The following is a 27879-nucleotide window of genomic DNA, read 5'->3' as shown; positions in this document are numbered from 1 at the left end:
TATATATATACGTTTTTCGGGAACTATGTTGTTATAAGGTCTACCTTGATTTAGTGAATAGACGATCATATTTTCATTCTTGTTATTGGGATGGTATCCATGTATGGTATACATTTCACATAAATAAATTCCAACATAGTTTTTTTACTTTGTTTCTAAAAATAATTATATATTAAATACATGCTATAAGTTTTGTTGGGCCCTCAAAACTCTTTTATTTTGCAAATATTCCTAATAACTCATTAAAAAAAGGAATATACAAGTTAAATAACAAATAATGTTGGAATTCACATTTGTTTTAATAATAGGACTAGTGTGTTCACTACCACATGTAGTCCATGCCTTAAGAATGTAATCCTATATATCCATCATTATTAAAATATATAATAACTAACTATAGATACTACATTAAAAATCACTTAAAAAATAAAATAAAAATTGTATTATAATTTTACCCTATAAGATTTCAATTTAAAACAAGTACATATTTAATATCTTATATAATTTTAATTCTTATTTACAAAATCACAATTAAAAAGGTAATATTATGATAATAATATACCTAATTATTAAAAATAAGTGTTAAGCCGGTATTTTATTATTAATAATTTACAATTTATTAATAAGGTACAGTGATGTAATAGGAAATTTGGATAACAATCCACATAAGATTAATTTTTTCATTGAGTACAATATGAAAAATCAAATAATACCTATACAATAAAATCTTTAAACGTCTAGTTGTAACTTATTTAAAAAAAAATAAATCTAATTTGCCTAAATTCTCTAAAGGAATTTGTTGTTTAAATTGTATAGTTTATCATTTATAGTTGTTATCATAAAAGCCTATGTGTACACTATACGTAGGCCAATGACGCAAGTGATTTAGATGGTTAGTAATAAAACTAACAATAAAAAAGAATAACAAGTTATCTGTGGTCAGTAGGCTTCAATCACAAGTCAAATAATAGCCATTAACGTTTATGACCTTTTATAGACATTCATATCTAAGTTATTTCCGATTTGTATCGACTGTTTCTAACCAATGTTTGAGGTTGATTTTTGGAATTAATAGGGAATCACAAGGTAGCAAATCATCTACAGCAGATACAGGTTTAAAAAATACTCGTTGCTGCATCTTCGTGACATTATCACTGTTGTCACAAAAGACTCTGGCAAGGGTCACTTTCCTGATTTCTGCCAGTTGATCTGGAATTAAACATATTCAGTTAAATTGAAGTATTTTCATAAAAAATAATTCAGTAATACTAACGTTTTTTGAATACTTTTGGTAGATCATAAAAATATCTATCTGCTGTTCTAGTTCTTATAAACTGTTCTCTAATGATACACCTCATCGTTGGGCCTACCATAGCGTCGTCTTCGTGTTTCTCAAACAATGCACCTATCAATAGATCTATATCGTCCCAAGTTTTATATTGCCTCAATAATCTATTAGTTGACTAAACAAAACACGCAGGAATAAAATAATCAGTATACAGTATATGTTATGTTTTATAATTTCACATATTTTGTTTACAACTTACTCCTTTAACCATGATCTGGGTCAAATCTTGTACATTTTTTATCTCTTTAAGTCCGCAATATTTTCGAAATTGTGTGTAGCTTGGAATACCGTGATCGCGGCTTCGCTGTATATCCAAGCTGACAATGTCCATGCCAAACATATTATCCGGATGACTGTATAAGTAATTTGTAATCTAAAAAATGTAAACATGTACATTGTACAGTAAACATAATATAATATGATACGCGCATTTTATATTGACGTCAACATTAATTATGCAAAAAAAAAAAACAAAGTCGTTGCGTTATGCTTATGAATTATGATTATCTTGATTGTCTAAGGTCTTGCAAAAACATACCGTTTGCGTGAATAACATATCGACTTTCTGTGTATTCTGCATGGACAGTCCTCTGATAAGGTGATCCATGTAGTTCATCTGTAAATCGGAAGGTCGGTTATAGTGCTCCTTTAGAGAAAGACTTTTGTTGGTCACTCGGTTTTCAAAGTATAAACTATAAACAAAAATATGCGTGAAAATCATAAATAGCTGCAAGCCGCATGTACGTATATTATACATTGGATGTTTGATGATTCCCTAATGCAAAACACGTCTTTATATCCCAATAGATATAATTGTATATAATCTAATTTGAAGAGGGAACTTTCCCATAACATTATAATGCATGTTTTCAAAAAAAAACTTCTAATTTATTGTTTTACTTTTTAAAATATCAAATACTAAGTAATAATTAATAGGTTTTTTTATTTGTAAGAAATTAAAAGTTTATATTAAATGGGTGATAAGTGTTAGAGCGTCCTCCCGAAATTTGAAGTGAACTACTAGTCTAAAATTGAATGATTGTAAATAATATGAGTTATTCGTTTAAAATAAAATTATAATTCTGCTCCAGATCATGAAATAAAAAATGTATAAACAACCGTTTAAAAATCAAGTCTATTATTGAGGGTCCACCTAATATATTAATTTTGCAGCTTGCAAGTACACACCTGACATCATCAATCTATCTTAAAGGGGCCTGAATCTGACCAGTTATTGGCTCAAAAATATGCATTAAGGGAAAAACTCTCACGCCTTGTAAACGGATCCTATTTCGATATTTTTTTTTTTGAAAGAGATACATTTTACATCGGACGCATTGGACTTCGATTTTTAATGTTATATATCTAAACCATATAACACGATTTTTAGTATGATCAATTTTTACAAGCATTTGTTTTTTATATTATTTTTGTTATGAGCAACAAAATCGAGAATCAAAGACCATGCACCCTGTAGAAAATCATTTTTTAATGAATTCGGACCACTCTGCGAGGCGTGAGAGTTTTGAGCATAAAATCACGCTTTTCATTTTTGGTCGGCGGTGTTGACATGCAGCGCTGTGCGACGTGCGTAGATTGCCGAGTATACAAGATACAACCAAACTCACACTAAATATCATAATATTTTACGACTAATATGGATGGTTGGCGGCGACGAAATCGCATATTGCCTAAATATTGCCCCTTGTTATAGACACGCGGACAGGGGCTAGAGCCCCTTGAATTTTCCAAAAACAAAAATTCTGAACTGAGTGTTCACAGCTATAATTGTTGAAATCAACACACCGAAATAGGCATAACCATATCAATAGTACACCATAATATAATAGTAATAAAGATGATATAACACACACAATACACGAACCTGAGAGTCTCGTTAAACATGGAATTGACGAACGGCAGTATCGCGGTCGCGAAGCTGTTGCTGACGGTCGGGTCGGCGTTCTCGTCGTATGCGTCGCTGTACCCCTTCGGTGACAGTTCCAGCCCGTTCCGCTTGGTGTACTTTTTGCCGAGCAGCGCCGGCAGCCACTCGCCGTACGTGACGTGCTGTATAGACGCCGTGACGATTTTCCTGGCCTCCTGGAACGCGCGCTCGTCGTCCCAGTGTGGGTTGACGACGCCCAGAAGTCCGGCTACCCGGTTGTGTTCTCTCATCCATAGCGTGTGCATGGCCGTCAAGTGGGGCTGTGCGTTTGCCCGGACGTCGCCTGCTGTGTAGCACGTGCCGGCGCCGCCCCTGTCCGACTGGCATGCGTTCGATTCGCTGGCGGCCAGCGGCATGTACTGCGGCCGCAGCGGGTCGCCGTCACTGTCGCTATCGCTATCGCCGTCGCCGCCGGTGTGCGTCAACAGTTGACCTCGCGACTTGCTCCTCAACGACCACGTCTGTTGCGCCGAAGAACCGTATATCATCGACCCGTCCAAATAGTGGGTGGCCTGGTTCAGCTGTGGAACATAAACGTGTTAAATGGGTAGTACGAGTTTTCAAATCTGTGATTTTCCGTGGTTTTTGGAGAATTCACAATGTGAAGTGTAAACCCCGCGCACACGGTTTTTCTACATTGTTTCGGTTTTTACGATCGTAAAAATAAAACAAAAAATCAACATCGCACAGACAATAATACGTTCACCAGCTAGGTATATTTGTTTTACAAAGACGGCGATTTTTTTCTTTACTTTATCATGTGGTTGATTTTGCGTTTCCTACCCCCTTGGTCTCCTACACCCGAAACGGCGCCCTCGCGGATACCTATTATACCTAATAATTATAATAAGTGAGTTTATCCACAATGTGGTATTATATAAAATATGATGGCTGTTACCTGTTCTCTGGGTCCAAACGTGCAATCGGTCCGCATCGCTGGCACCGAACGCACGTAGTTCATGCACGTGCGGCGTAGAGGTGAAAAAAATCTATCGTCTTTCGGTATGATGATGGGCGCGCACGACGGGTGTGTGTACCGGGGCGATTGCTTCATTCCATTCTCGTTACAACAGTCCACCGATTTGTTCGTTTTCACTACGGATTTCACATATACGTACGCATGCATTAATTATGATCAATCGACTAATATAATATACGGTTATGTGTTAAGTCCTACGCATGCTGGAAACCGCCGTGTGTGATAGGTCGTGGCCGATGAAAATCGTCCAGTACGCCATCGCGATCGTTTTCACGCTGTCGGGCGAGTTCTCGTCGTTGACAAGTCCGGTGCTCAGTTCTCTAGAATTGGGCAGTTCTTTAATCGAGCTCAGGCCTGTATACGTATAATATATACGATCAATGAAATTATTAAGTGTATAAGAGATTATAAATTATAATATTCAAGTACCAAGCAGTATACATAGGTAGATATCATATTATTATGTTATGTTATACAGAATTCTAGCCACATAGATGTTAAATTTATTATCATATATATTAGCATCAGGTGCTATATGAGAGTGCTAGGAATATCTTATTGCGGGGAAACTAATATTTTTGGAGGGCCATTTCGGGAAGTTTTTGGGGGCTATCACAAGTTTATCCGAAGAAAGTAGAAAGTCAAAATTAGAATTAATGAAAATCCCCGTGAAAATCTTATTTTATTCACCATGCATCTTTTTTTTGTAATGTCTTGTCTACGGGGCAGAAAAAGTTCGTACACGGGCTACTATTTGACGATCACTTTCTTATTGACTATTGTATATTAAATAAGAATAAGAATGTATTGGACTGCATGTTGTATATTTTACGAGTAACATACGTTGTAACTTGTAAGTACTAAGTACAATTTGCAAATATTACCATCTTTGTAGACTGGAAACAGTAAACGTTTATAAGCCGTGTTTGCCTTCCCCCAAAAGGAACGTTTCAAATTGTTACAAGAACCGTCTGCACTACGATACTTCAAGTTCTTTCCGTCACACGCTGTTTCGTTGAAATACTTTGACAAACACATCTGACCCAAAGAAGTCTGGTCTAGTTTTACTTTTGCTAAGTCTTTGGCACATTGTATTTTACTAATCCCGCTGCTAAAATAATAGTTGAAATTTTCATACAATTTAATTTTTGATTTTTTTTTTTTGGCATATTTTTAGTTAAATTTTACCCCGAACAATGTTTGTTCATTATGTAGTGTGACGCTTTGATAACAATCTCAGCATTCCGAGATGCCAAATGTCCGTCTATGGAAGGCTGTGAATCGATCAGTTGTCCATGAGACGGGCTTCCAATTTTCACATGAACATCAGCATATGATAACGAATCCTCGTGGCGAGAAAGCATATTAATTTGTTGGGTACCATATTGAATTGCATTTTCTAGATCTTCGGTTTTGAGATTTAGGAACTGGTTTGATGAGTCTATCGCCAAAATCATTATGTATAAATTAATCGTTGCAATAAATGTATGTATAAAACAAATAAAAATTATAATTTATACCTTCTTTGTTTAATTCGGTTTCTCCTCTATAACACGGCGGTAAGAATACCACTATGCAAATCAACAATTGTATGGATATTGAGGAACTCATTTTGGTAATCAAAAACTGTAATAATTTTCAAAATGCATAGTTAATAACTATATTTTTAAAAATAATTTTTAAGTTGCATAATGACTAATGACTAAAAGATATTTACAAAAATACTCCAGCTCATATATTAACCTTCAAAATATCAGCAGGTATAATTTGTTAAAAGTTAACCATAAAGAAATTATGAACAGTTTAAAAAAAAAAAAATTTTTTATATTAGACTATAGTTAGTTCGTTGATCTCGACCGGTTTTAGCATGCTTTTAGATCCTGAGCGTACCATTATAATTATTTTCTTGCGTATCTACCTACGTATCCAATTTTTCGATTAAGAGTGATCTAAAAGCTTTATTATTTAATGTTATCTATAAACGTGTGATAATTTGTATTACTCTTCAAAGCTATAATGCTCCATCACTCTTATTTAAAAAAAAATCTTGACTAAAATGCAGTACTTATGTAAGTAATACTGTCTAATGCAGTACTTATTAAATATAATTTAAGGTTTATCTAATAAAAGGTATTTAATATTAACGTGTATTATAATAGTGCATATACCTACAGATATTTGTTTCTAAACTAATAAAGAAGGTACACGCTTTAATGTTACGATGACATTCATTTTTACAATTCGAGGAATTAATTTATGAATAAATTATTATACACATTACACATATAATATTCCAGCAAAATAACGATTTGTAGTCCTAAAATTTCGATCTTTGGTTAATTAATATTATTTCATATTATAAAATGTAATATTATATTACCATGACAATAATGATCAATTATATTATGAAATGCGTATTGTAAAATACAAAATTGTTACCTATTAGGATATTGTGATTGTATCATATAATTTTGATAGTATTCTTCAAATTGGTAATTAGGTAATGTGTAGGTATGAAGGTATTTATTGAAAATTAAAAATATAATTACTGTTGACCACTCAGATATCTATATAAGATTAAACGTGTTTTCATCCTTCATAGGTTGCATAATAGATTAATATTGACCTAACAATAAACTTAATCCTGTGTATTCTATAATATCTATCCAAAGTCTAGCATTTTAGCATTTTAGTACTGATTTGTAAAGAACGTGATTTTTTCTCATACAATGCGAGTCTAAACTATCAAGTATCACTGACCTAATGTCCCAATAACAGTAATAAGCAATAATGACGTGCATAATATAAAAATAATAGTAAAAAACTAATTTTTAACTTACACTATAATTATAATTATAAAACTGTTATTTTAATGGGCATTTAAGATATATTTCTAATTTTTGAATTTAAAAAAGAAAATATCGGTAAAACATAATTTTTGAGCAATGACTTTGCTCAAAAATGTCACGTGTTATATTTTTTGATTGAAAATTTCTCGTGAGCACAATTTTTTATTTAAAAAAATGAGTATAGGTACATATTACACTTTCGAAAAAAAAACCGGGTAAGTATTGTTCCATTATAACAGTGGTTCCCAATTAGTATGAAGCCACAGACCTCTAGCTAAAATTTAAATTGGTCCGGGGACCCCTCTTTTGTAAATACTTACTTTTAAATTTAAATTAATTAATTATCTAGGTACCTTTTTCGCGGTAAATTGAGTTTCAATTGTCCAAAAATATCCGGAATTTCAAACGACTACGAATTTAATAATTTCACTAAAATAAAATAAAAATGAAAAATCGATACAGTATAACACAACCGCGGAACCTCTAACATCAACATGAAAACCCCTAGGGGTCCACGGACCACCAGTTGGGAACCACTGTCCTATATTATTGTAGATTTCAAGTGTACCTCGTCATCAAGTAAAACACTGTAATGAATTTGTTAAAATTAATAATTCTTCAATGATGATAATTTTATACGAAAAACGATTCTGAGCGGCAATGCTTTGTCACTTGTCAGCCTATACCTATGCCTAAGAATATTTATTTTAAGCCAATAGCAATTACCGACGTACGCGTACGAATGATGTAAATAGGTTAGAGGTAAAAAAAATATAAATGGCATTTAATTTGTCTGTATATTTTGAAAATTTCATTGTCTATAGAAATAATAATATACGTAGGTATAATAACCTACTAAAATCGTTTTTTTTTTTTCATTTAAATTATTAAATGTCCAATTTTAATCAATATTTAAAAATAAAATATATATAATAAAGAATCATGTTTTTCCAGATTATTTAGTGTCTATAATAACAACTTATGTGGAACCTTAAATTAGTATTAAATTCCAAGCCTTAGCTATGAAAATTCAAACCATAATATATTTTGAACAACAAAATAATTATCAAATTTCCGAGATTTCCATAACATTTGAATTTCATAGGCCTATAAAAAAATGTTTTTATGTCTACCTATTTAATTATATCTAATTATTTTTTAAATTTTTTAAAAAACTTATGTGGGATATCAAATTTGATTTTCAAGCTTTTTGACTGAAAGCGTAATAAATTGAATCAAAAATTTAATAGTAATACTTTTTGAATTATAACAAAATTTCAAACATTGTTTTATGAGAACTTTTTATTTTACCTGTGAATATCCAATATTATCATTGACTTGTCAACATTTTAAATTAAATGAGTCATAAAAATATCACAAAAAGCTCTTTTTTTTTAATTTCCGTTAAAAAAAATGAGGAATCTTGAATTCAATTTTCAAATCTTGGGTGTTCATATTAAAAATTGTATGAATTTTGAAGTACAAAATATTTTGTACATTTTTGTAGTGTTGATGAAATTTAAAAAATTGTATTTTTAAATAAAATTATGGTATGCATTTATAAAATATTGTACTAACAATCAAAAATTATAGAAAGAAATCAACAAACAAAACTGAAAAAGTAGAACATTTTAAATTATCACAAGAGCCAAAATCGTTTAAAATATGTACCTACATGGTGTCTAATGGTAATATAAATATTTGGTGAAAAATTTAAGTCCACAAAATAACAAAATATATTTAATTTGTTTTTGTTTTACCCAATTATTTAAGAAAGTACTTCCATTTTTTTACTTTCGCCCCCAAATTACCAGCTAGATCAAAATTTCTAACAAAAACCACACGCTAAGATTGAATAAGATTAAAGATTGAATCAATTTAGCTGATCCAAAATATGGTGGCACACACAAAAAAAAAAAACACATCATAGTTAAATCATAAAGTAATCACCCCATTCAAAATTTGAAATAATATAGGTATATATATTTATAAATTATATAGAATTAAAATTTAAAAATGTCCATGCGTTTTTTATTGTACTCGATTTCTATATTACTCTTGCAGCTACTAAATACATGAACATTAAACAATAATATAATTAATACCAATTTAACTTTTACCGAAGTACTAACAATCGAATTTTATGTTGCAACCACTAATAAGTATAATATATTATATTATAATAATGCATTCAAAAAATAAATTGTTGGATTATAATTGTATTGTATCAACTGAATATTACAATATGAAGTTACAAACACAACAAGTTTAAACTACTCAAAAATAGATCTTCTGTAAATACTGAAATACGCATAACATTTTCCCTAATAAATGAAAATGTGTCTAACTATATACTAAGTGCCTTGTCGTATTCGGATTGATATTTTTATCAGTCCCCTCTAGAAGTTTTAACTTTTGAATGCTCTAAATACAGTGCCCCAGATTTACTCTTGCAAAATACGTGTCCTTTAAGCACTAATAATTGTAATTTATATTAATATAATATCGCTATAATTCAAACTTAGGGTGTTTGCAATGTTTGAATTAGTATAATAATATTTTAACACAATTATTTAATGTACCTATTATATTTATTTAAATAGTTTACAGGATAATAAAAGTTATAGCCATTAATTAGTACAATTTACTTCCAATTTTAAATCAAAATATCGCGCCACTTATGAGAACTTTTGTGTTTATCCAGTCATCACCACTAAATGGGTTATAAAAATATATCATGATTTTTCAACAAAATTCGACATTTACCTCAATTATATTATAAATAGGTACTGCACTTTTTCTAGTTTTCCTCGAAATAGTATTAATAATAATAATTATAATAATTTTATATGATTATTATGGATATTACTTATTAGTTATTAGTTATTATGATGACTATTACTGTAAAATTACAAATACATATAAATATTATAAAAAAAGAACCACTTTAATCATAAATCATATTGTTCAATAATAATTATAGCTAGGGAATATATATTATGTAATATGTTATGCACTTATAAATAGTCAAATAGGCAACAATTTATTATTCTTTTTAAAAATATTCTAGTTAATAATTATTTATCAATAACGTTTTGCCGTTTAGGTATATGTATAGGTACATTATTGTAGGTATTGTAAAAATACATTTTTTAAGTAATTTATAATTATAAAATTATGTTAATTTCATTTATTTTCCATATAATAATTAATATATCTTGGTGTATGAACACAAATATGATTGATAATCGTTAAAATACCAATATAAAATTCACTGGTGTTCATTAATACCTATTTGATTTTGGCTTGTTTATTAGTTATAGCCTTAAATAAATTGTTGCTTTTAGCCAATACCTAACCTTCACCTATTATTGAGCATTAACCATGCCGAGAATGTGATCACTGATCACAAAGACAAAGATAAATAAATTCTTCAAACGTATATTATTATAGTTTTGTGTAGAATATCATACACAACAAAGGTAACTATGTTATTGTTACATATAAATTGATATAATAAAAGGTCCATAAGTGTTGAAGACAAAAACTAATGCTAATTATTTATATGCGTAGTAGACGTAGCACGCATAAAAATATTTATATAAACTACTTGTTTTGATGTATTATGTAAATTAATATACAGAAATAATTATTTAATATTTTATAAGACGACGTTTCGTATATATGTAACTGAACTCTGAAGGCTATAAAATAAAATAAACACGCATTATATTGTTTTTGTTACGTACCTACTTGGTTTTCGAGACAAGGATTAATATAAACAACAAATTAAGACGTCAGAAAAAATAAATATACTTTCTTGAGATTTAATGTTTTTAAAAACGTTTTAATGTATTTATATTATATATTACGTACACGATTGATAGTGTGTTCAGGTTTTAAACATTTATTTCGATGTACCTACACCTATAGAGACTATAATGCCGTTTGTGTATACATACGTCGTCCAAAACTATTTTGTGAAATCGCCAGTACGATTTCGGTGGCGTGGCTGGTAAGCACTTAATAATAACAATAATAATGTTTTAAATAAAATCGTGGAGATAAATACGCGCTGCAAAAATAACGAAAAACAAACGAAGTGCGCGGGCGCGGTAGCAAAATCTCAACGTTAAAAAACGAAACGGTATTGGCCATCAAGCTATATAATAATAGACTATTGTACTACTTAACTATTTAAGTATCACAAGTGCACAAGGGTAAATGCTATATATATAATATATACGTGTGTATAAACGGTACTCACTTAAAATGGACAAGTCGACCAATGGTGCTGGTGCACGTTAACGAACGCAAAAGAAACCATCGATACACCGATAATATACTGCTGTGGCCGCCGCGGTATGAACTATTGTAGCAGGTCGTATTGCCCGGATAGCACTGAATGAAAATGCGTCTCGTCTTGAGCAAAACGCGGCAGCGTCTCCCTTCCCATGCGTAAAAAAAGATTCACCTTTGGCTTTGACAAAACTGCAGCGAGTGGACAGTCGCGGCGTCGGCGGCGGGCTCTCTATAATATTATTATTATTATTATTATATATCGCGCAGCGGAGCGTGAAACGGGATTTTGAACAAAGCGAGGGAAATTTTACCTGAAAGTTGACGGACGTTATTAATGAAAATAATAATTTAATACTCGAGCGACACGCGTTGAATTAATCGTCAATATAATAATATTATAATATATTAAATACAATAATCTAGGTACATACGTAATGATAATAATATGCTATCTTCGGTATATGAATTCTTTTTTTCTCGATTTCGACGCGCAGTATTCGCGTCAACGTAGGTACATATATTATGTACACGCACACAGAAACACACTCTTGCACACACATGCACACCGCAATTTATAGGTACCGGAATAAATTTCTTCTGCTCGCCGCGCAACTTGAACGTGTCCGCGCCGCGGCGATTGAAATTATTATCGTCAAACCGGTTTTGATGTGCAACACTTCGATTTGAACGTAAAAAAAGACGTGCTAAAATATTTCATTGTACTATTATGTGCAGATCTCGGATAAATGTTTACCGCCGACATTACAACAATAAATTCGCGTCCAATATATTATATTGTAAATAAAAATATATATGTAGCCATGTAGGTACATCAAATTGCGCCTGATAAACCCGTATATGCGGGCGTTTTTCACGCATCTTTTATGCCCGTGTACTCGCGAATCGCGATTATTGCAAATTGGCCGAGTATACCTATATACGTGTATCGGAGATTGTGCGGACAGTAAAATACCTTATAATTGCACAATGAATAACAATAACAATATTATGACCCCGTGTAATCACAAACGGCAGAGCAGAAGAGGATGAAATATATTAAATTCAAAACGAATTAAACACATTTCGATGCTTTTAGATTATGTTTAAATGCACGCGTGTCAAACGCTTTGTGTACGCAGAAAAACGGTAATAGCGGCACGCGCACGATTTGGAAAAAGAGAGAGTTACTTATTTCAGTGAGTTTTGAACGGCCGTTTTTCGCGTTTCGTTTCGATTTTTATTCATTTGAATACAATTAATACACATTATTGTGTAATATATAGACATGCAAAACATACAGTAGATATGTATAAATATATAATAGTATAATATTGAGACGTAAATATTGTCGCCGCTGCCGAATAGTGAACATATTATAAATTATAAAGGCAATAAGAAACAATTGATAATAGTATAATATAATCGCAATATATATAACAATTGTTTGCCTACTGGCCATTATATTATACATTACATACTATATTATGCAGACATACAGGCATGCGGTATTATATTAATCGAATCATAGAAAAGAATAACTATAATAATAATAATCGAATAATGCACGATTACGTTTAAGTACCTGTTAAAAAAAAATTATCCAACCAATCGTTCTGCCCAAATTACTATTATAGGTACGTATGATAGGTTAAGTGATATGTGTTATTATAGACTATAATAGTTAATTATTACAACGTCAAGCGGCTGTACTATAATATAATATTATGTATATACTACTATACTATTGTATAGCTACGTGACTACGTGCATCGTGCTTGAACTATATATATATATATACACACACACGCCACACCACTATGTATAATATATGTAATTCTATACATTTTGTTCTATGTTTCCTTAATATTTATTTTTTCCATTTTTAAAAAATGACTACATTGATTTATACCTATACATTAAAAAAAAAAATTAAGCACGCTACGTCAATTTTATTTTATGATGGGTAGGTACTTGTAAAAACGAAATAAAGAAACTAACTGTACAACACTATACAACGTCAATTGATTCTGGTATAACTGTTTCAAGTCGTCGGCCAAATGATGTATATAGTAACAAATAGATATACATATAAATGTTTAATACACTATAATATGTATGTATTTGTTTATTAATTTATTATAATGCGTCTACGCGGACTTGCTAATTTTTCGGATTTAATTTGTACTCTTTGACCGTCATACGCAAATTCGCCCTACTTAATCTGTGCAAGTTAAAAATACATCTCAACCGGTATTTTGACATGCACGTTCCACACGCGACTATGTGAACAAGGCGAACAAGCCAAACAGAACACAATAATATTATGCTTATCTATGCATAAGCTTATAATCCCGCCACGTGTTAACAATTACCTAGGTACTATCTATGAACCATATCTCATAATAATATTATTTAATACGTCTTACCAATCGATTGACGCTTTTTTAATATTTAATGACTAACGAAATGTTGACGTGTTCGTCGAATAAATTTTCAGATTGATCCCACAATTACACAAATACATGATGTAATTATTTATATATTTGTAGAAGTACAGAATATTACAGTAGAATATAATATATAAATATATAATATTACACTTTGGCACTTCACTCGTGAATCATGATATTTATTTTCTTCGTTGGGAAATATCATTATTTTTTATTAGTTTCTTCGAATGCATCTAGTAAATATTTAAGTAATTTACTAGAATATATAAGTTAATTATGCTTATGTATCACAAATATAATATTTATGGCAAATACTACCTACATGTCTGTAATTTTACATACATACCCGATACCTAAATAAATTATATCTAAGTTATTACTTTTAACTTATTTATTTTATTGTGTATAACATATTTGCTATTAGTATATAACATAATTTTATTTATTAAAATTAAGAATTGGAATTTTAGTGAAAATAAATAATATATCAGTAATGGACAGCTAGGTATAGGTACATTTTCAACGTATTATATAGGTAGATAGGTACCTGGTTTAAAGTTAAAGGTACACTTTCTGTCATTTTTTATAAATAGAAAACTTCTTCAGTTCATAATAATTATTGATTATGATTTATATGGTCATCTTTTGAAGTTTAACCAAACAATCGAAATTCATCAGTGGTTTTAAAAGAAAGTCAGAGAATTTCATTTGGCACTTATTAATAATGCATTTTAATCATTGTTTTAAATAGATACCAATCGGTATCTCGTGAATACAAAACTAATAAAAGTATTTTACAGAACTTCTTCATAATATAGGCACGTTTTTTATTGTGTTTATTACAAAACGCATCCAAAAATGCAAAATGTAAACCCAATGCCTAAGAATAAAATCATGTTCATAATATACGGTGTACCTGTTAATAAAAATTCAGTTTTGTTTCTATTACTTAATTATATTTATTGACTAGTAACAGTATAGCCTATACCTAATTTTTCAAGAAGAAGTTTCTACGATTTTTGAAAAATTATGATAGGCTTAAGCCTATATAATATTATATACCAGGTATTTATAATATGCTTAATGCATTATCATAGCAGTAACATATATCCATATGAAAACCGCTTTTGCAGAAACAACGTATCATAATAAAAATTCCAAGGAAACAAATCTAATATTCTACGCTGCCATGTCTAGTTTTACCTAATATTTTAAATTTAAGGTTAATATACCATTCGTTTATGAATTATTAATTTCAAATGTATATAATAGAATGGTATATAATATTATATAGCCATATATTATAGGTAGGTACATCAATATACCTACCTATTATACTATGAAGTATGAACTCGTTCATTTCATCCAAATAATAATATCAAAATCTCTTAAAATATTATTCAGTTTTAATTAAAATGTATTCAACTATCATTCAATAATATTAATTACTATAAATTGTAGATGTGTATAATATATTGTTTGTGGTTTCCATAAAATATTAATATATATATTATATATAACTATACAAGAAATGTTACAATAGATTAACACTATATAATTAAATTTAATACAACCTTTACATATGGTGTCTCGGTCTAATTTTATTTTCGTAACACATGATATTTTATGATTTTAATTTTCATGGTAGCTATGAACTTGATCATTTTTTTTTTATTTGACCGTGTCAGAGGTTGGATATTATTCAAGGACAATACCTTCGAATTGGTTACAGATTTTTGATGTACCTTTGTTATTTGTTGTTATTTCGAGCAGTTGCGATTTATAAGATCGTAGTACCTACAAGAAATTCAATTTAAACCTGTTTCATACCGTGTTCACCAGGAAACCAGTTTTTTCTTGTTTTATCTTCAATTAATTATCACAAAGAATTTATATTCTCATAAATGTGATGTCTAATTTAGCGAACGAAACCATTAAAATAGTAATAGTCTATACCCTATAGGCTATAGGTTAGATAATAATACCTATAAAATCATCTAAAATCATAATTTTTAATTTTTATACATTCAAACAAAATACTACATTTATAAATCAATGTTAAAAAATATTTACTTAAAATCCATGTGTTCTTCTAAGATCACTTTTTCCTGTTATAATAATAAGGCTCATAGCCAACAGTTATTTTTGAAAGAAACAACTATTAACTCGTAAACAAAATACAAATATTAAAAATATTATTACGTCTATATAATGTATTGTGCCAAGCCAATGTTAGAAAAATTACTATCAGTGGGAACTCATCGTGACAATTGCCAAAACAGACAAATATAATTTTAAAAATTATATTTTTCATAATACAACCAATTTTTTCACAAGTTTGAAAAACACAAGCAATAATGGTTTTTGAAACAGTAAGAACTTTTTTCATATAAGTGATATCAAAAAAATATCAAAACAACAGTGCACAGCCAAAGTTCTCCTTTTTATGTGGTGCAAATTTCGTTTCTCAGTTATGACTGCAGCCTTCTTGGTTCTTTCCCGCGCAAAACAGTTTTTGTTATGTTGTACATTTGTAAGACGGAGACAACACATGCGAGTGTAGCGTCCTCTTAAGAGGATGTCAACGTACCATTTGTTTTCTCTCTCTGACCCACGCGTAACATAGCAAGTTTATGTTTAGCAGAACTAACCTTGTGTTGTTATTTTTAATATTAGAGTGAATTCATCTACCATAAAACTTTAAGCTAAGAACGTTACATGTGTTCTTAGTCTTTACGTTGGCTTTTTACAATATTTTAATTTGTAAGAGCATAATTTAAAACCATTTTTAAATAAATTGTAATAATTTACGATCTCATAACTTACATAAAAATTAAAAAATCATAAAATAGACAATAGCCAATGTAGGGACACAGATAATGTTTTTAATTTTAAGTTTGATAAATGATAATAGGTGAATTCACTATTAAAAATAATACGTAATAAGTAATAACACATACACACGTTTGGTTCTGCTAAACGCACATTTGCTATGATGTGCGTGAGCGTGACACAGAGAGCAAACAATTAGGTAACTGATGTACCTACTTATTATACAGACTGAATCTTGTTATTGTACGCGGGTTTTTTTAACGATTATGGATGGATGACATAAAATTTAATTAAAACGAAAAAAGACGTGTTTCTATATTTTTTTATAACAATATTTATATTTTTAACACGCAGGTGTACCAAGAGCAAATTAACTTTATTTTTTCAATAAGTTATTCAGGGTAGTTTATAACTATGGTCCTCTAAAGTCCCATAAAATCCATTAAAAATATAGTAGTTTCATTTGAAAAAATAAAGTTGATTTTGCTATTGGTACGCCTGTGTTTATAAATTTTGAAATTGTTATAAAAAAATTGCCTGTCAAAAATAAAAAAAACAAGTCTTTTTTCATTTCAACGAAATTCTGTCGTCGATCCATAATCGTTAAAAAACCTCACGTACAATTACATAAGATACACCCTGTATAAATATATTATTAGTTTTACTAATTTACAATATTTTATTTTCTGTCATGAGTCTTGACATTTTCCGTCAAGTTTCTTCAACATTCATTTGATACATGTGTTAAATTGAGGATCATTAATACGGAAACCTCAGCATTTTTCATAAAAGAAAAAATAACAAAAACATCAGAGAAACAATCGCAACAAGTTTTTGACGCAATTAAAAAATATTAAAAATACAATTTTTTTTTCTGTTTGTTCAAATGATGTTAAAATCATTAAAATTTGTAAATTTATAAATATTTTATAGTTCAAAGCCATTTTCCATTTTAATAGTAAGTATACTAAGCTCATCATAAGATGTTTCAACGGATAATTAAAATATAATATCAAAAATACTTGCCACAATTTTTTTTTTTCACAAGTGTTGGATGTTCAAATTTGTCATCAAGAGGACGTTACACAAACATTTATTGTCTCCATTTTACAAATGCATTACATACCAAAATTTACAATTTTAAAATACTTATTGCTCGCTTTAAAATTAAAATATAAACAAAGCCCATGAATTTGCCTAGATAATCTTATCTTATGTGTAAGAGGTCAACTCACTCTAATTTTTTAGCTAATGGAGCTAAATGTGTTCTGCTGAGTGTACAATTTGGTATGTTAGCTTATAACGTCCTCTTAAAGGATATTTAAATGATAATCAACGATCAGATTTTTACTTAAAAACTTGTTATAAGTTATTTTGTCATCATTCAAAAACAAATACACATAGAAACATTAAAATTCCCATAATTATTTACCCAATTCTAAACGCAATAAAATATGTTCCAAACATTTAGAGTAACATAAAGTAATTTATACCATGAACATATTTTCTCATTCTATGGTACATCGGTACTGACTTATAATATTATGTGTTTTTTGACAAAAATTAGTTCAACCTACCAAATCAACAAATTGTTATATTTAAGTAATTATTTATATATATCTTTGGAAATGTTATATACGCCGATCACTAACAGCATACACTATTAAACACACACACGACACAATAATATTAAAATATAACACTTAATTATTGTTTTGCACAACAGTATCCGCATCAATTGATCACCCCAAAGGACCCACAACCTATCATTTATCTCATGTTTACTTAACCTGATTAATAGTTTCATTATTAATAATGTCTATGTTTATATATTATACATGATACAACAAAAGTGAGTAATAGAAACTGATCCACCAGTCTTATGTGCTCTGATGATTTGTATACAATAGTTTATACTAATTTATATCATCAAATTAAAATTTTAACATCCATAACTGTGACCAACTCAAAGATGAAGTACAGTGCGAAAGAAGTAACTAGTTATTGTAACAAACAGAATCATAAAAAAAAAACATAACAAGAGACACATAATATGTATATATTATTATATAACATAATAAAAAAACAATATGAATCCAAATTCAAAATAAGTTATTTAATTCTAAAAGAATTGTTTTTTAAAGCAATTAATACATCATATCTTTTAAACTTTGAATACAATTTATTACAAATGTCAAACAATATATTAATTTATATTAAATTATAGAAAAAAAAAAAAAATCAATAGGTATTTATTTATGGAAATACAATTTTGGAACATAAGAAAAAAAACCAATATGAAAAATAACATAATTATTATGGATTATACATTATGAGTTATTATGAAAAAATTTAAAAAAAAAACTCCAAAAGTAAATCTGAACTCCAGTATCATTACAAATAAAATTATAAAATTATGGTTACAAGGAACATCTAAAAAAAAACAAATAATATATTAGAGCATTTTAAATATTGATGAATACATTTTTTTATTTATAAAATTATCATACAAAGTAATCCATATCTTATTCATACGCTTTTAGAATAACTACTTATTTTACTATGGATCTTTAGCAAGCTCCCCCCCCCCCCCCCACCGTAATGTATGGATTTTTAAGCCTATTGATTTATGATCAGTAGAGAAAAGAACTGTACAATTTATTAAATTTTACTTTTTAAATATTTTATAAAAATTCATTTTTTCAATATTTTTTTTTTTATATTTCACATAAGTTTAAGGAGTTGATTGAAAATAATATGTAATAAAAAGTAATGAAAACATATTTACCGTAATGATTTATGTCAATATATTATAAGTAATATACGTAAACAAATTCCAAATGAATGATATATTATTATAACTAACTAGCACCTACAGGTAAATGCAAGACAAAATTTTTGTTTTTTTATAAGAAGGTCTGAGATCAGTAAAAATTAAGAAAAATGTAGGTTAATTTTCTTCTAATGTAATATTTGAATAATGTTTATAAATTCATATTAAAAAATAAGACGTTTAAAACAACTGATAAACAAATATTGTCTTCAGTATTGAGTATTGACCTGATAGCAAACTAAATTATATGACTAACATTTAAAATTAATACATAAAATTAATCCCCAATTAAAGAAATATTTCAACTGAATTGTATAAAATACCAATCTTTGGATTTATAACTAATTTTATACAATTTATATAATGATTTTAAAGTTCAGTTATTTTAATGTACCATAAACAAAGACAATACTTAGTTAGTAAATAAGAAATAAGAATGAACTCACCCCAAAAGTATTATTACCTCCTTAAGTGAAATTATTAATTTTACCTGTGTCTAATTTATTGTTTAATATTCAATCCGTTTATTTTTTCATTGATACAGTTTTCAGGTGATTGAGTAAACAATGTGAATTCTGTTTTTTCTTTTTTCCAATCTTCAAAGGTCAATATTTTATCTTTGACTTCGTTACTTAATGTAGGGGTTACATTTGATTCCTGAATTGTTTTACTTTTTAGTTATATTTATGATATAAATATATAATTTTACTTTTAAATATAAATAAATTTGTATAATAAGCAAACATTATATTATATAAATTATAATTAACAAAAAAAATTAATTCATTTTGCTTACCAGTGTTGTAGGAAATTCAGTACCAGAAAATGTGTTGTTTGTCCAGTTACAAACATTTTCATTCATCTCTATTTTTTCAATTTTATTATTATAATTGACAGTATTGGCCAAATACAAATTTATATCGTTCAAAGTATTAGTAATATATGACGGAGGAGAGAAATATGTAGTTCCTGAACTATCCATATAACCTATATTTATTTTACTTTCAGATGAAGTTGAATCTGACTTATTTTGTTCATTTGCCTGGGAGTTTACCTAAAATAATTGTATTTGTTATTAGTTTTTATATTTGTTTATTTTTTATAAATAAATAATTCTTATAATTAATACTTTGAGAAAAAGATCAAACAAATCCTTTATTTTATCGACGAGATGTTGAATAGTTTCCTCTTGCTGACCAATAATAGCTTTCATATAAACTTCTTTGGACAAGTTTAGTGATTTATTAATGGACAGTGGGCAATCATCTGGTAGAGGAGAGATTTGGTTTTTTTCTGGGAATTCTCTAACAACTGAAAACTAAACCATAAAAATTAGATTTATATATATTTAATTTTACAATGAAAAATATTTTATATGATATATACTCATAATAACTGTTCTGTACAAAATAAAATTGAAATTTACCTCTTGATCATGAGCCCAAAATGTTATCCTGCCGTCATTAACTAAGCCATCAACTAAATCATCAATGAAGTTTTGAATATTTTGCTTTTGTTGTGAAATGGCTGTACTTAATTTGAATTGTTTATTAACTACTTCTAATGTATCAACCAAATCTTTTTCAAATGTTAGTAAACGTTGTTCCATTACTTCATTATTTGTTGTTAAATCTTGAATCTAATTGAATAAATTTGGTTAAATTGTTTTTCTTGATATAATTAATATTTAATATCTATACTTTTGCAAGGTATGCACTTTCAAGTGCTGAAAAGTTGGTTGATGCATTACATTTATAACATTTATTTGTTGACCATTGTTTAGGTTTTAATTTTTCACTTTTTGCCATACTATTTTGTGATAGAGGTCGATTTTTATAAAATGCACGTGGTGTTGGCGATTGTCTACGAAGTGGTTTGTTGCGGCTAGAGGCTGACTGATGAAATAATTACATAGAATTTTAGCATTAATATTTTTGATGTACATGGTTAGGTTAGATATATATATATATAATACACATAATATGTTTATGTAAATTGAATTACCTTATATTATTAATTATTATGATTAATTTTATTTAAATATTTCAGATGATACATTGAAACGTGAAAGAATCAAATAAAATGGACTTTTTAAACAATCTTGAAGGAATAGTAACTAAGAATGGGGACATGGTAACATTTATAGCTGAAGATTTGGAAAGCAAACTTAAACAGACCAGCCCAACAATGCCTACCAGACCTTTAGGAAGATTTGTTTTAGACGCCAATTTACTAAATGACCTTGAGTTTGAAGCCAGAAATATTGCTGCATCTGTAGATACATTATCTGAATCTCTCTCAGGAGTCTTACATAGCATGTCTGCGTTAACTGTTGACTGTTTGGAAATATACAGGGATGTAGTTTGTAAGACATGTGATTCAATTGATGCTAATATTAAATCAATGTATCAATTAATGGCTAAATGCGAAGAAGTATCAAAAGAAATGGAACCTATCTATAAATTGGCTCAACAAGTGAAAGATATAAAGCACATTTTAGATTTATTTGAGAATGCAGTAAATTGATATCGTATTTGTAATAAAATATACATTAAACAATTGTTAATTGCTAAGAATTTTTATTTAATATGTACAATTTTAATTACACATTGTCACAGTTATAACTCATATTAAAACTATAATTATCCATGTATGATGTACATATATTATAATATATAATTAAACTAATTTACTTGTGGTAATAAACTATTTATTTTTTTTTACGTTAAGATAGAAATACTTACAGATAATCGACTTTGCTTCGAATTGTCTTTAGTTTCATTTTGTATTGATGAAGGAATACAGTTGCAAGTTCCAGATTGATGAAGAAATATGAAGTATTCACTTCTACCTAATATCTATTAATACTTAATATTAATTAAATACAAACCAAATGCATTATTATTGTTATTATTTATCATTATATCTTACCTCTAAATGTTGGCTAATATACATTAATTGGTAATGTTTCTCACACTCAACGACACCTTGGAAACACTTTTTCTCCATGATAACTGATTTAATTGCTAAATTCGCTACATCACAATCACTATCAATAGTTTTAAAAGCAACTTGTTCATCTACTCCAGACCACCCTTTAGGTATTAATGCTATCCAATCTTTAGGGGATACATTTATAAGAGCCTAAAATAATATTTGAGAATGTATAATTTTTCAATAACTTTTAACCAAAACTTACTTCTTGTTCCACATTATAGTCAACCACTAAATCATTGTCTATGAAGTAACTTTGGTGTACAAAAATCTTGACTATTTGTTCCATATTGTCTATAATTAAAATAATAATTATTACAAAAAATATTGGTAGGTACACAGTAATCAGTTAATAAGTTAGTAAATTGGTGGGAGGGGCTAAGCCCTAACAAAATAACAAAACATTTTTACAAATAATGTTAAATCCATTCCTCCCTTAATGAAATTTTTCATATTTGATCCACTGCCAATAATAAATAGTAATAATTAGTTTGAGTAATTGATTCATTTTTATATCATTAGCAAATACCTCTAGAGACATAGACGCAAAGTGTGTTTGAGCTTTGGGGGTCTGAAGATTTTGATGTAGAGATGAAATTGTTTTCATATACCTATTCCAATTTGATGTAAAAAATTTAGGTTTTTTAGAAGGGGGGAAGGTGAGGGGAAATCCTCCCAAATTGTATAACTAGAATTAAAAATTATATGTAGAAATAATTATTTTACTTAGGTACTTCTATGAAAAATTGAATTAGGTATTAAGTGTTAAAATAATTCAATAAAATAAAATTAGTATAGTGAGTTGACACAATTTTTAACAGTGAAATATTTATTTTAGTCGAACACATTGGTTCCTAAATTTCAACTAAAAAAGGACCAGTGTTTTAAAAATTACCATTATTAATATTACAACTATCCAAAAATAGCTTAACATTTTAATTATTAATTGGTTGGTTTTACGTGGCTTCAAACAATTATTGATCAATTTATTGGAATTCTCACATGCTAAGTATAGAATTTTCCACCTTGGCTTAAATGTTAAGTTTCTATAGGTACCTACTACCTAGTACGCACCTAATAGTTTAACTTCTTTTTTTTGTTGAGTACAACATTTTATATTTTATCAACTGTTGAATTATATAGATAGGTATACTGTTTTAGTATGAGGTATACATACCGCTAATTATGTAATTTACATATTTTATATTTTATACACAAAAAAAATACACATTAAATCGTAATACAATAATGTTTATCAACTTAACACGTTTAACTCATATATTTGTATAATTGGTTTTGACAAATAAAGATATAATACTCTGTAATAAAATACAGTGTTCAAATTTCATAGTCTCAATTACTCAGTGGCAAATAGCAACAACCAAAAAGTATCCACATTTTAATGAAATTAGGGAGATAGATGTGAGCATTGTACTAAATAAAATATTATTTTTAGAACGAAATAAACAAGAAGTTATAGCTAATATATAGGTAACTAAGACAATATAAGTAGCAAGCACTTAATTATTTTAATGAAAAACCATCAAAAGATTCTTAAAAAAATAATTAAACATACCTACCTATAGGCTACAAGTTATAACATACCTATAATTTATAAGTTTTTTTTAGTGTACACACTTCTTAATATATTAAGAATTAATATAGGTATAATGAGTTTGTTTAATTTTTATGGGTGCAGCATAATGAATAATTACTAGTTATTACTAATGATATTAACTATTGAGAACAGGAAAAAAAGAATATATATTTTTTGCCAATTAATCAATTGTAAGAAGAATACCAAGAATTTGAATATGTACCTACCTAAGTAATAAATTATAGTATCCGCAAATGCAGTTGAAGCGGACTTATAAGTAAAAACCTATGTATTATGCATTTATGCAATAGGTACCTATTTAATAATTGCTAAGACACTACAGTCCATTGGCGTATCTACGGGGGGATATGGGGGTCATATCCCCCCCCCCCCCAAGACCAAATTTTTTACACATTACAACTTGTACATAATAATATGAATATAGTATGTGTATACTGAATGTCTATTAAAAATTGTATATTCCCTCCTTGAAAAAATCCTAGATACGCTACTCCTACAGTCTATACTCTATAATATGAATATATAGACTATTCGTTTTTATATATGATTATGGTTCTATATAATTATTGTGGTGTACTTACTGAGAATGAGTGAACGACAAAAAACCACCAGCAGCACAAACAGAAACGACAATTGAAAAAATGGCAAAATGCAGAATTACTAAGTGAAAGGATTTCTGTGGGCAAAATGAATGTGTCACCGTCGACAGCTAGAAACATAGAACATATTTTGACACTATCGATTATCTGGTTATCCGATTATCGTAATATTCAATTTAGCCGTATACAATTACTGTACAGACAATCATAGGGATATAGTTTCGTAAAAACTAGATACCTAGAATCGAAATTCTATAATATTCTGATTTCTGCATTTCTGCGTAATTTTCAAAATTCTATTAATTAAATTATTTATTTATAGGTATATCGCCAATAACGTATAACATAATGGCCTTTGTTAACAGTCACCGGATAATTCACCATTGAACAGGTGGCCCAAAGACGATGTGTAATTGTGAATTTATTAATCTCTTCTTGTGTTCCCGCATTTTTTGAGATTTTCAAACGATGTCAAGAAGGCAGGATCTTTTATACATAATAAATAGGTACTAATATGCTTTTAAAAATATTACCGAAGGTGAGCAATAAGCATTAATTATTTAATCTGAGTTAAGTTAATTTTAGTTAAGTTAACAACAAAAAGAGATAATCTACACACTCAAACTCAAGCTGTACCACCTGCACCCCACAGAAGTGGGCATGATACGCTACGCTCAAACCCAAGAGAAAAACCCTCATATGCCGAAGCCACAGCAAATACACCACCTTCCGATCAACTTCTCCAAATCGTCAAAAGTTTCCTTAACGAGCTAAAATTAACACTAAACCCCCTCCTAGCTGCTCTAACATCCCTAATAAATAAATTTCCACTCCTCATCACTTCCACTCCTTAATTAACACACGTATCAAATCTACTGATCATCCATACCATATTCTAATTAAATTCTAAATTCTAAATTGTATTAATTTAAATAATAAACTTGTAAAAACATGCAATATGTTGAAACATTTTAATTATAATAAATGAAAAAAAAAAAGTTAATTTTATTTTCATATTAATTTTAGACTTGGTAAGTCAAATTACTATTATTTGTTATTTGTTAACTATTAACTTCTAACTTGACGAACTTGTATTCACTAAATTTACTGAGTTAATTATTTTCATTAACTGATTAACCTACCCACCACAGGCACAGACCTCTAAAACGTGGGGTGTTATAATGGTAAGTGCCTCCTGGAGCCATAGAGTGCTTTTTCCCCCATATCCTCCTACTTGAAAATGTTTTATAAACATATATATACATTTTAACACACTTCATATATTATAATATCATTAGATAAAAACAAAATATCTATGTATAATGCTCTTTTTTTAATGTATTAAAATTTTACCGATAAAACTTATGTGGGATTACCAGTAATACACAATACACCATGCTACATATCTCCATCTATTTAGAGCTTTTTTATATGACCTGTTGGCTAAAAAAATTACTCGTAAGCAAAATGGATTTTTTCTGTAATAATCGTAATATGTATCGTAACTCCGAACTCGTGATACCTACTAATCATTCATAAATTATAGCCAATAGGAATATGTAATCATTTCTAACGAATTAATATAATTACTAAAATAGTTTTGATATTTTTCCGGTAAATATTTCATATTTTAAAAACATTAAGATAAAAATATATATAGACCTAAAAATCAAGGGATGCTAAATTAGGCATTGCTTTACGCCTTTACTGCTTAATACTCACATATTTCAAATAAGCACTCCAGGTTTAGATTTTGAATTTTTATTTAAAAATATATTTCAGCACACAATAGAAATACCTAAAGTTGCTTAAGAGGAAGTCAGCGCACTATTCCTTTTCTCTCTCTGGCCCACGCGCAACATAGACAAAACGCGTTTACGCAAAATCATTTTTTTTTATGCGTTTAAGTAATCTTAGAATAAAGTCACCTATTACAAAAAAAAAAAAAAATAATAATATTTTTGAGGGAATGACATCGATTTTATATTTTATTATTATTTGACTTTGTATTCCACTTTCAAAAAAAATAAAAAAATGTTGTACATTTAAATGATGTTTAAATTGATTTGAGACAATATTTAGACAAATCGATATGTCATTCCCTCAAAAGTATTATTCTCAATCTTTTTTGTAATAGGCGACTTTACTCTAAGATTACTTCAACGTATAGAAAAAATGATTTTGTGTAAATGCGTTTTGTCTATGTTGTGCGTGGGCCAGAGAGAGACTACTAATCGTGGGCTGACATCCTCTTAATATATTTGTACAAAAGAAAGGTTTTCTGAAAAAATGAAGACTGAAAATAAAGAAAAAAAAATGGTGAACAAGTGGGTGTTGCTCTGCTGTACAGTAGAATTTTTAATTTTTTTTTAAATTATTTTGAATGTAACATACCGTAACTAGACAATTGAGAGTAATTAAATTTGTAATGTGTAATTTTTGTAATTTCTAACAATATATAATGATATCAGTACCTATAACATAAATATTATAACATGTAAAACTTAATTAGTGAATTAAGTGTTAACAAATTTTTTCCTGTTACGTTTTTTGCTGGGGAATTTTTTCCGGCATTCATAACAAGTGCATCACTGTAATTTATGGTGTATTTTTTAAAGAAAAACTATTCTGAGCGATAAGTCAGTCAGCTTATAATATTACTATAATAGGTATATTATAAGTATATTGTTATAATTTATAGGTATACTTAATAAGTATATTTTATGATATTATTGTGATTAAATTAATTAACATATAACCTGTTTACGTGGAACATTGTTTTAAAGTTGCAATCCTTAGCTACAAAAGTTGAACATTTTATACATTTTTAACTACAAAATAATTATTAAATATTTAATTTGATAAATCTTGTCAAAATTCGAACTTTAAATTCTTATTAAAAAAAAATTGTGCCTATGTATTTTTAATATTTTTCAACTGTTATTATAAAAATATATCATTAATTTTTCACGCTTTTTGATTTAACAAATAAAAATTTATTTGAAATTTATAGAAAAAAAAAACTAAACAATAATTGAAATTTCAATTATCCGAAAACACCTCAAAACGAGTCAAATATTTTCAAAGTTTATGGTGTATAAAAAATGAGAATATATGATATAAATTT

The 27879-nt window shown here is 28.5% G+C and overlaps 3 protein-coding genes across 5 annotated transcripts in view; 1 reads left to right on the top strand and 2 right to left on the bottom strand.

Moving 5' to 3' along the window:
- Nucleotides 1–22240, top strand: part of LOC100159293 (CG17180-like) — a 24617-nt gene extending 2377 nt beyond the window's left edge. Inside the window, exons 1-2 of one of the 2 annotated variants that reach the window (XM_029488872.1) lie at nt 11250–11271; nt 21591–22166. In XM_029488872.1, the coding sequence (XP_029344732.1) occupies nt 21624–22067 (444 nt within the window). In that variant the 5' untranslated portion in view covers nt 11250–11271; nt 21591–21623 and the 3' untranslated portion in view covers nt 22068–22166. 2 annotated transcript variants of the gene reach the window in all.
- On the bottom strand, nt 191–11647 carry LOC100164711 (peroxidase). 2 transcript variants are annotated; one of them, XM_016800767.2, is made up of 11 exons: nt 11392–11647; nt 5796–5901; nt 5464–5716; nt 5160–5386; nt 4474–4629; nt 4195–4391; nt 3234–3817; nt 1887–2040; nt 1548–1721; nt 1274–1463; nt 191–1209 (listed from the first exon to the last, which is right to left on the bottom strand). In XM_016800767.2, the coding sequence occupies exons 2-11, from the start codon at nt 5884–5886 to the stop codon at nt 1013–1015; spliced, it is 2223 nt and encodes a 740-aa protein (XP_016656256.1). In that variant the 5' UTR covers nt 5887–5901; nt 11392–11647; the 3' UTR covers nt 191–1012. The 2 variants fall into 2 exon arrangements, with proteins under 2 accessions (XP_016656256.1, XP_016656257.1); XM_016800768.2 differs by having other exon boundaries at nt 5160–5383; nt 11392–11646.
- LOC100575530 overlaps nt 19013–27879 on the bottom strand; it is an 18722-nt gene continuing 9855 nt past the window's right edge. The window contains exons 2-10 of the mRNA XM_029489532.1: nt 22741–22829; nt 22473–22685; nt 22286–22399; nt 21242–21436; nt 20968–21180; nt 20671–20859; nt 20338–20595; nt 20032–20198; nt 19013–19141 (exon numbers count right to left, since the gene is read on the bottom strand). Coding sequence (XP_029345392.1) covers nt 20043–20198; nt 20338–20595; nt 20671–20859; nt 20968–21180; nt 21242–21436; nt 22286–22399; nt 22473–22685; nt 22741–22824 — 1422 coding nt within the window. The 5' untranslated portion in view covers nt 22825–22829 and the 3' untranslated portion in view covers nt 19013–19141; nt 20032–20042. The remainder of the gene's footprint in view (nt 19142–20031; nt 20199–20337; nt 20596–20670; nt 20860–20967; nt 21181–21241; nt 21437–22285; nt 22400–22472; nt 22686–22740; nt 22830–27879) is intronic.

This window comes from Acyrthosiphon pisum, chromosome A2 (genome assembly GCF_005508785.2).
Source record: "Acyrthosiphon pisum isolate AL4f chromosome A2, pea_aphid_22Mar2018_4r6ur, whole genome shotgun sequence".
NCBI classification, from domain to species: Eukaryota; Metazoa; Arthropoda; class Insecta; order Hemiptera; family Aphididae; genus Acyrthosiphon; species Acyrthosiphon pisum.
Note: the sequence above shows the minus strand (reverse complement) of the source record. Positions and strands in the feature narration are given on the sequence as shown.

Bases quoted from the DNA above. Each gene is read 5' to 3' on its own strand.
- LOC100164711 (XM_016800767.2), bottom strand. From the start codon at position 5,886: ATGAGTTCCTCAATATCCATACAATTGTTGATTTGCATAGTGGTATTC. The intron at 3,818-4,194 runs GTAACAGCCATC...TATGTTCCACAG, and splicing joins CGTTTGGACCCAGAGAACAG to CTGAACCAGGCCACCCACTA. The intron at 1,464-1,547 runs GTAAGTTGTAAA...TGTTTTGTTTAG, and splicing joins CCCAGATCATGGTTAAAGGA to TCAACTAATAGATTATTGAG.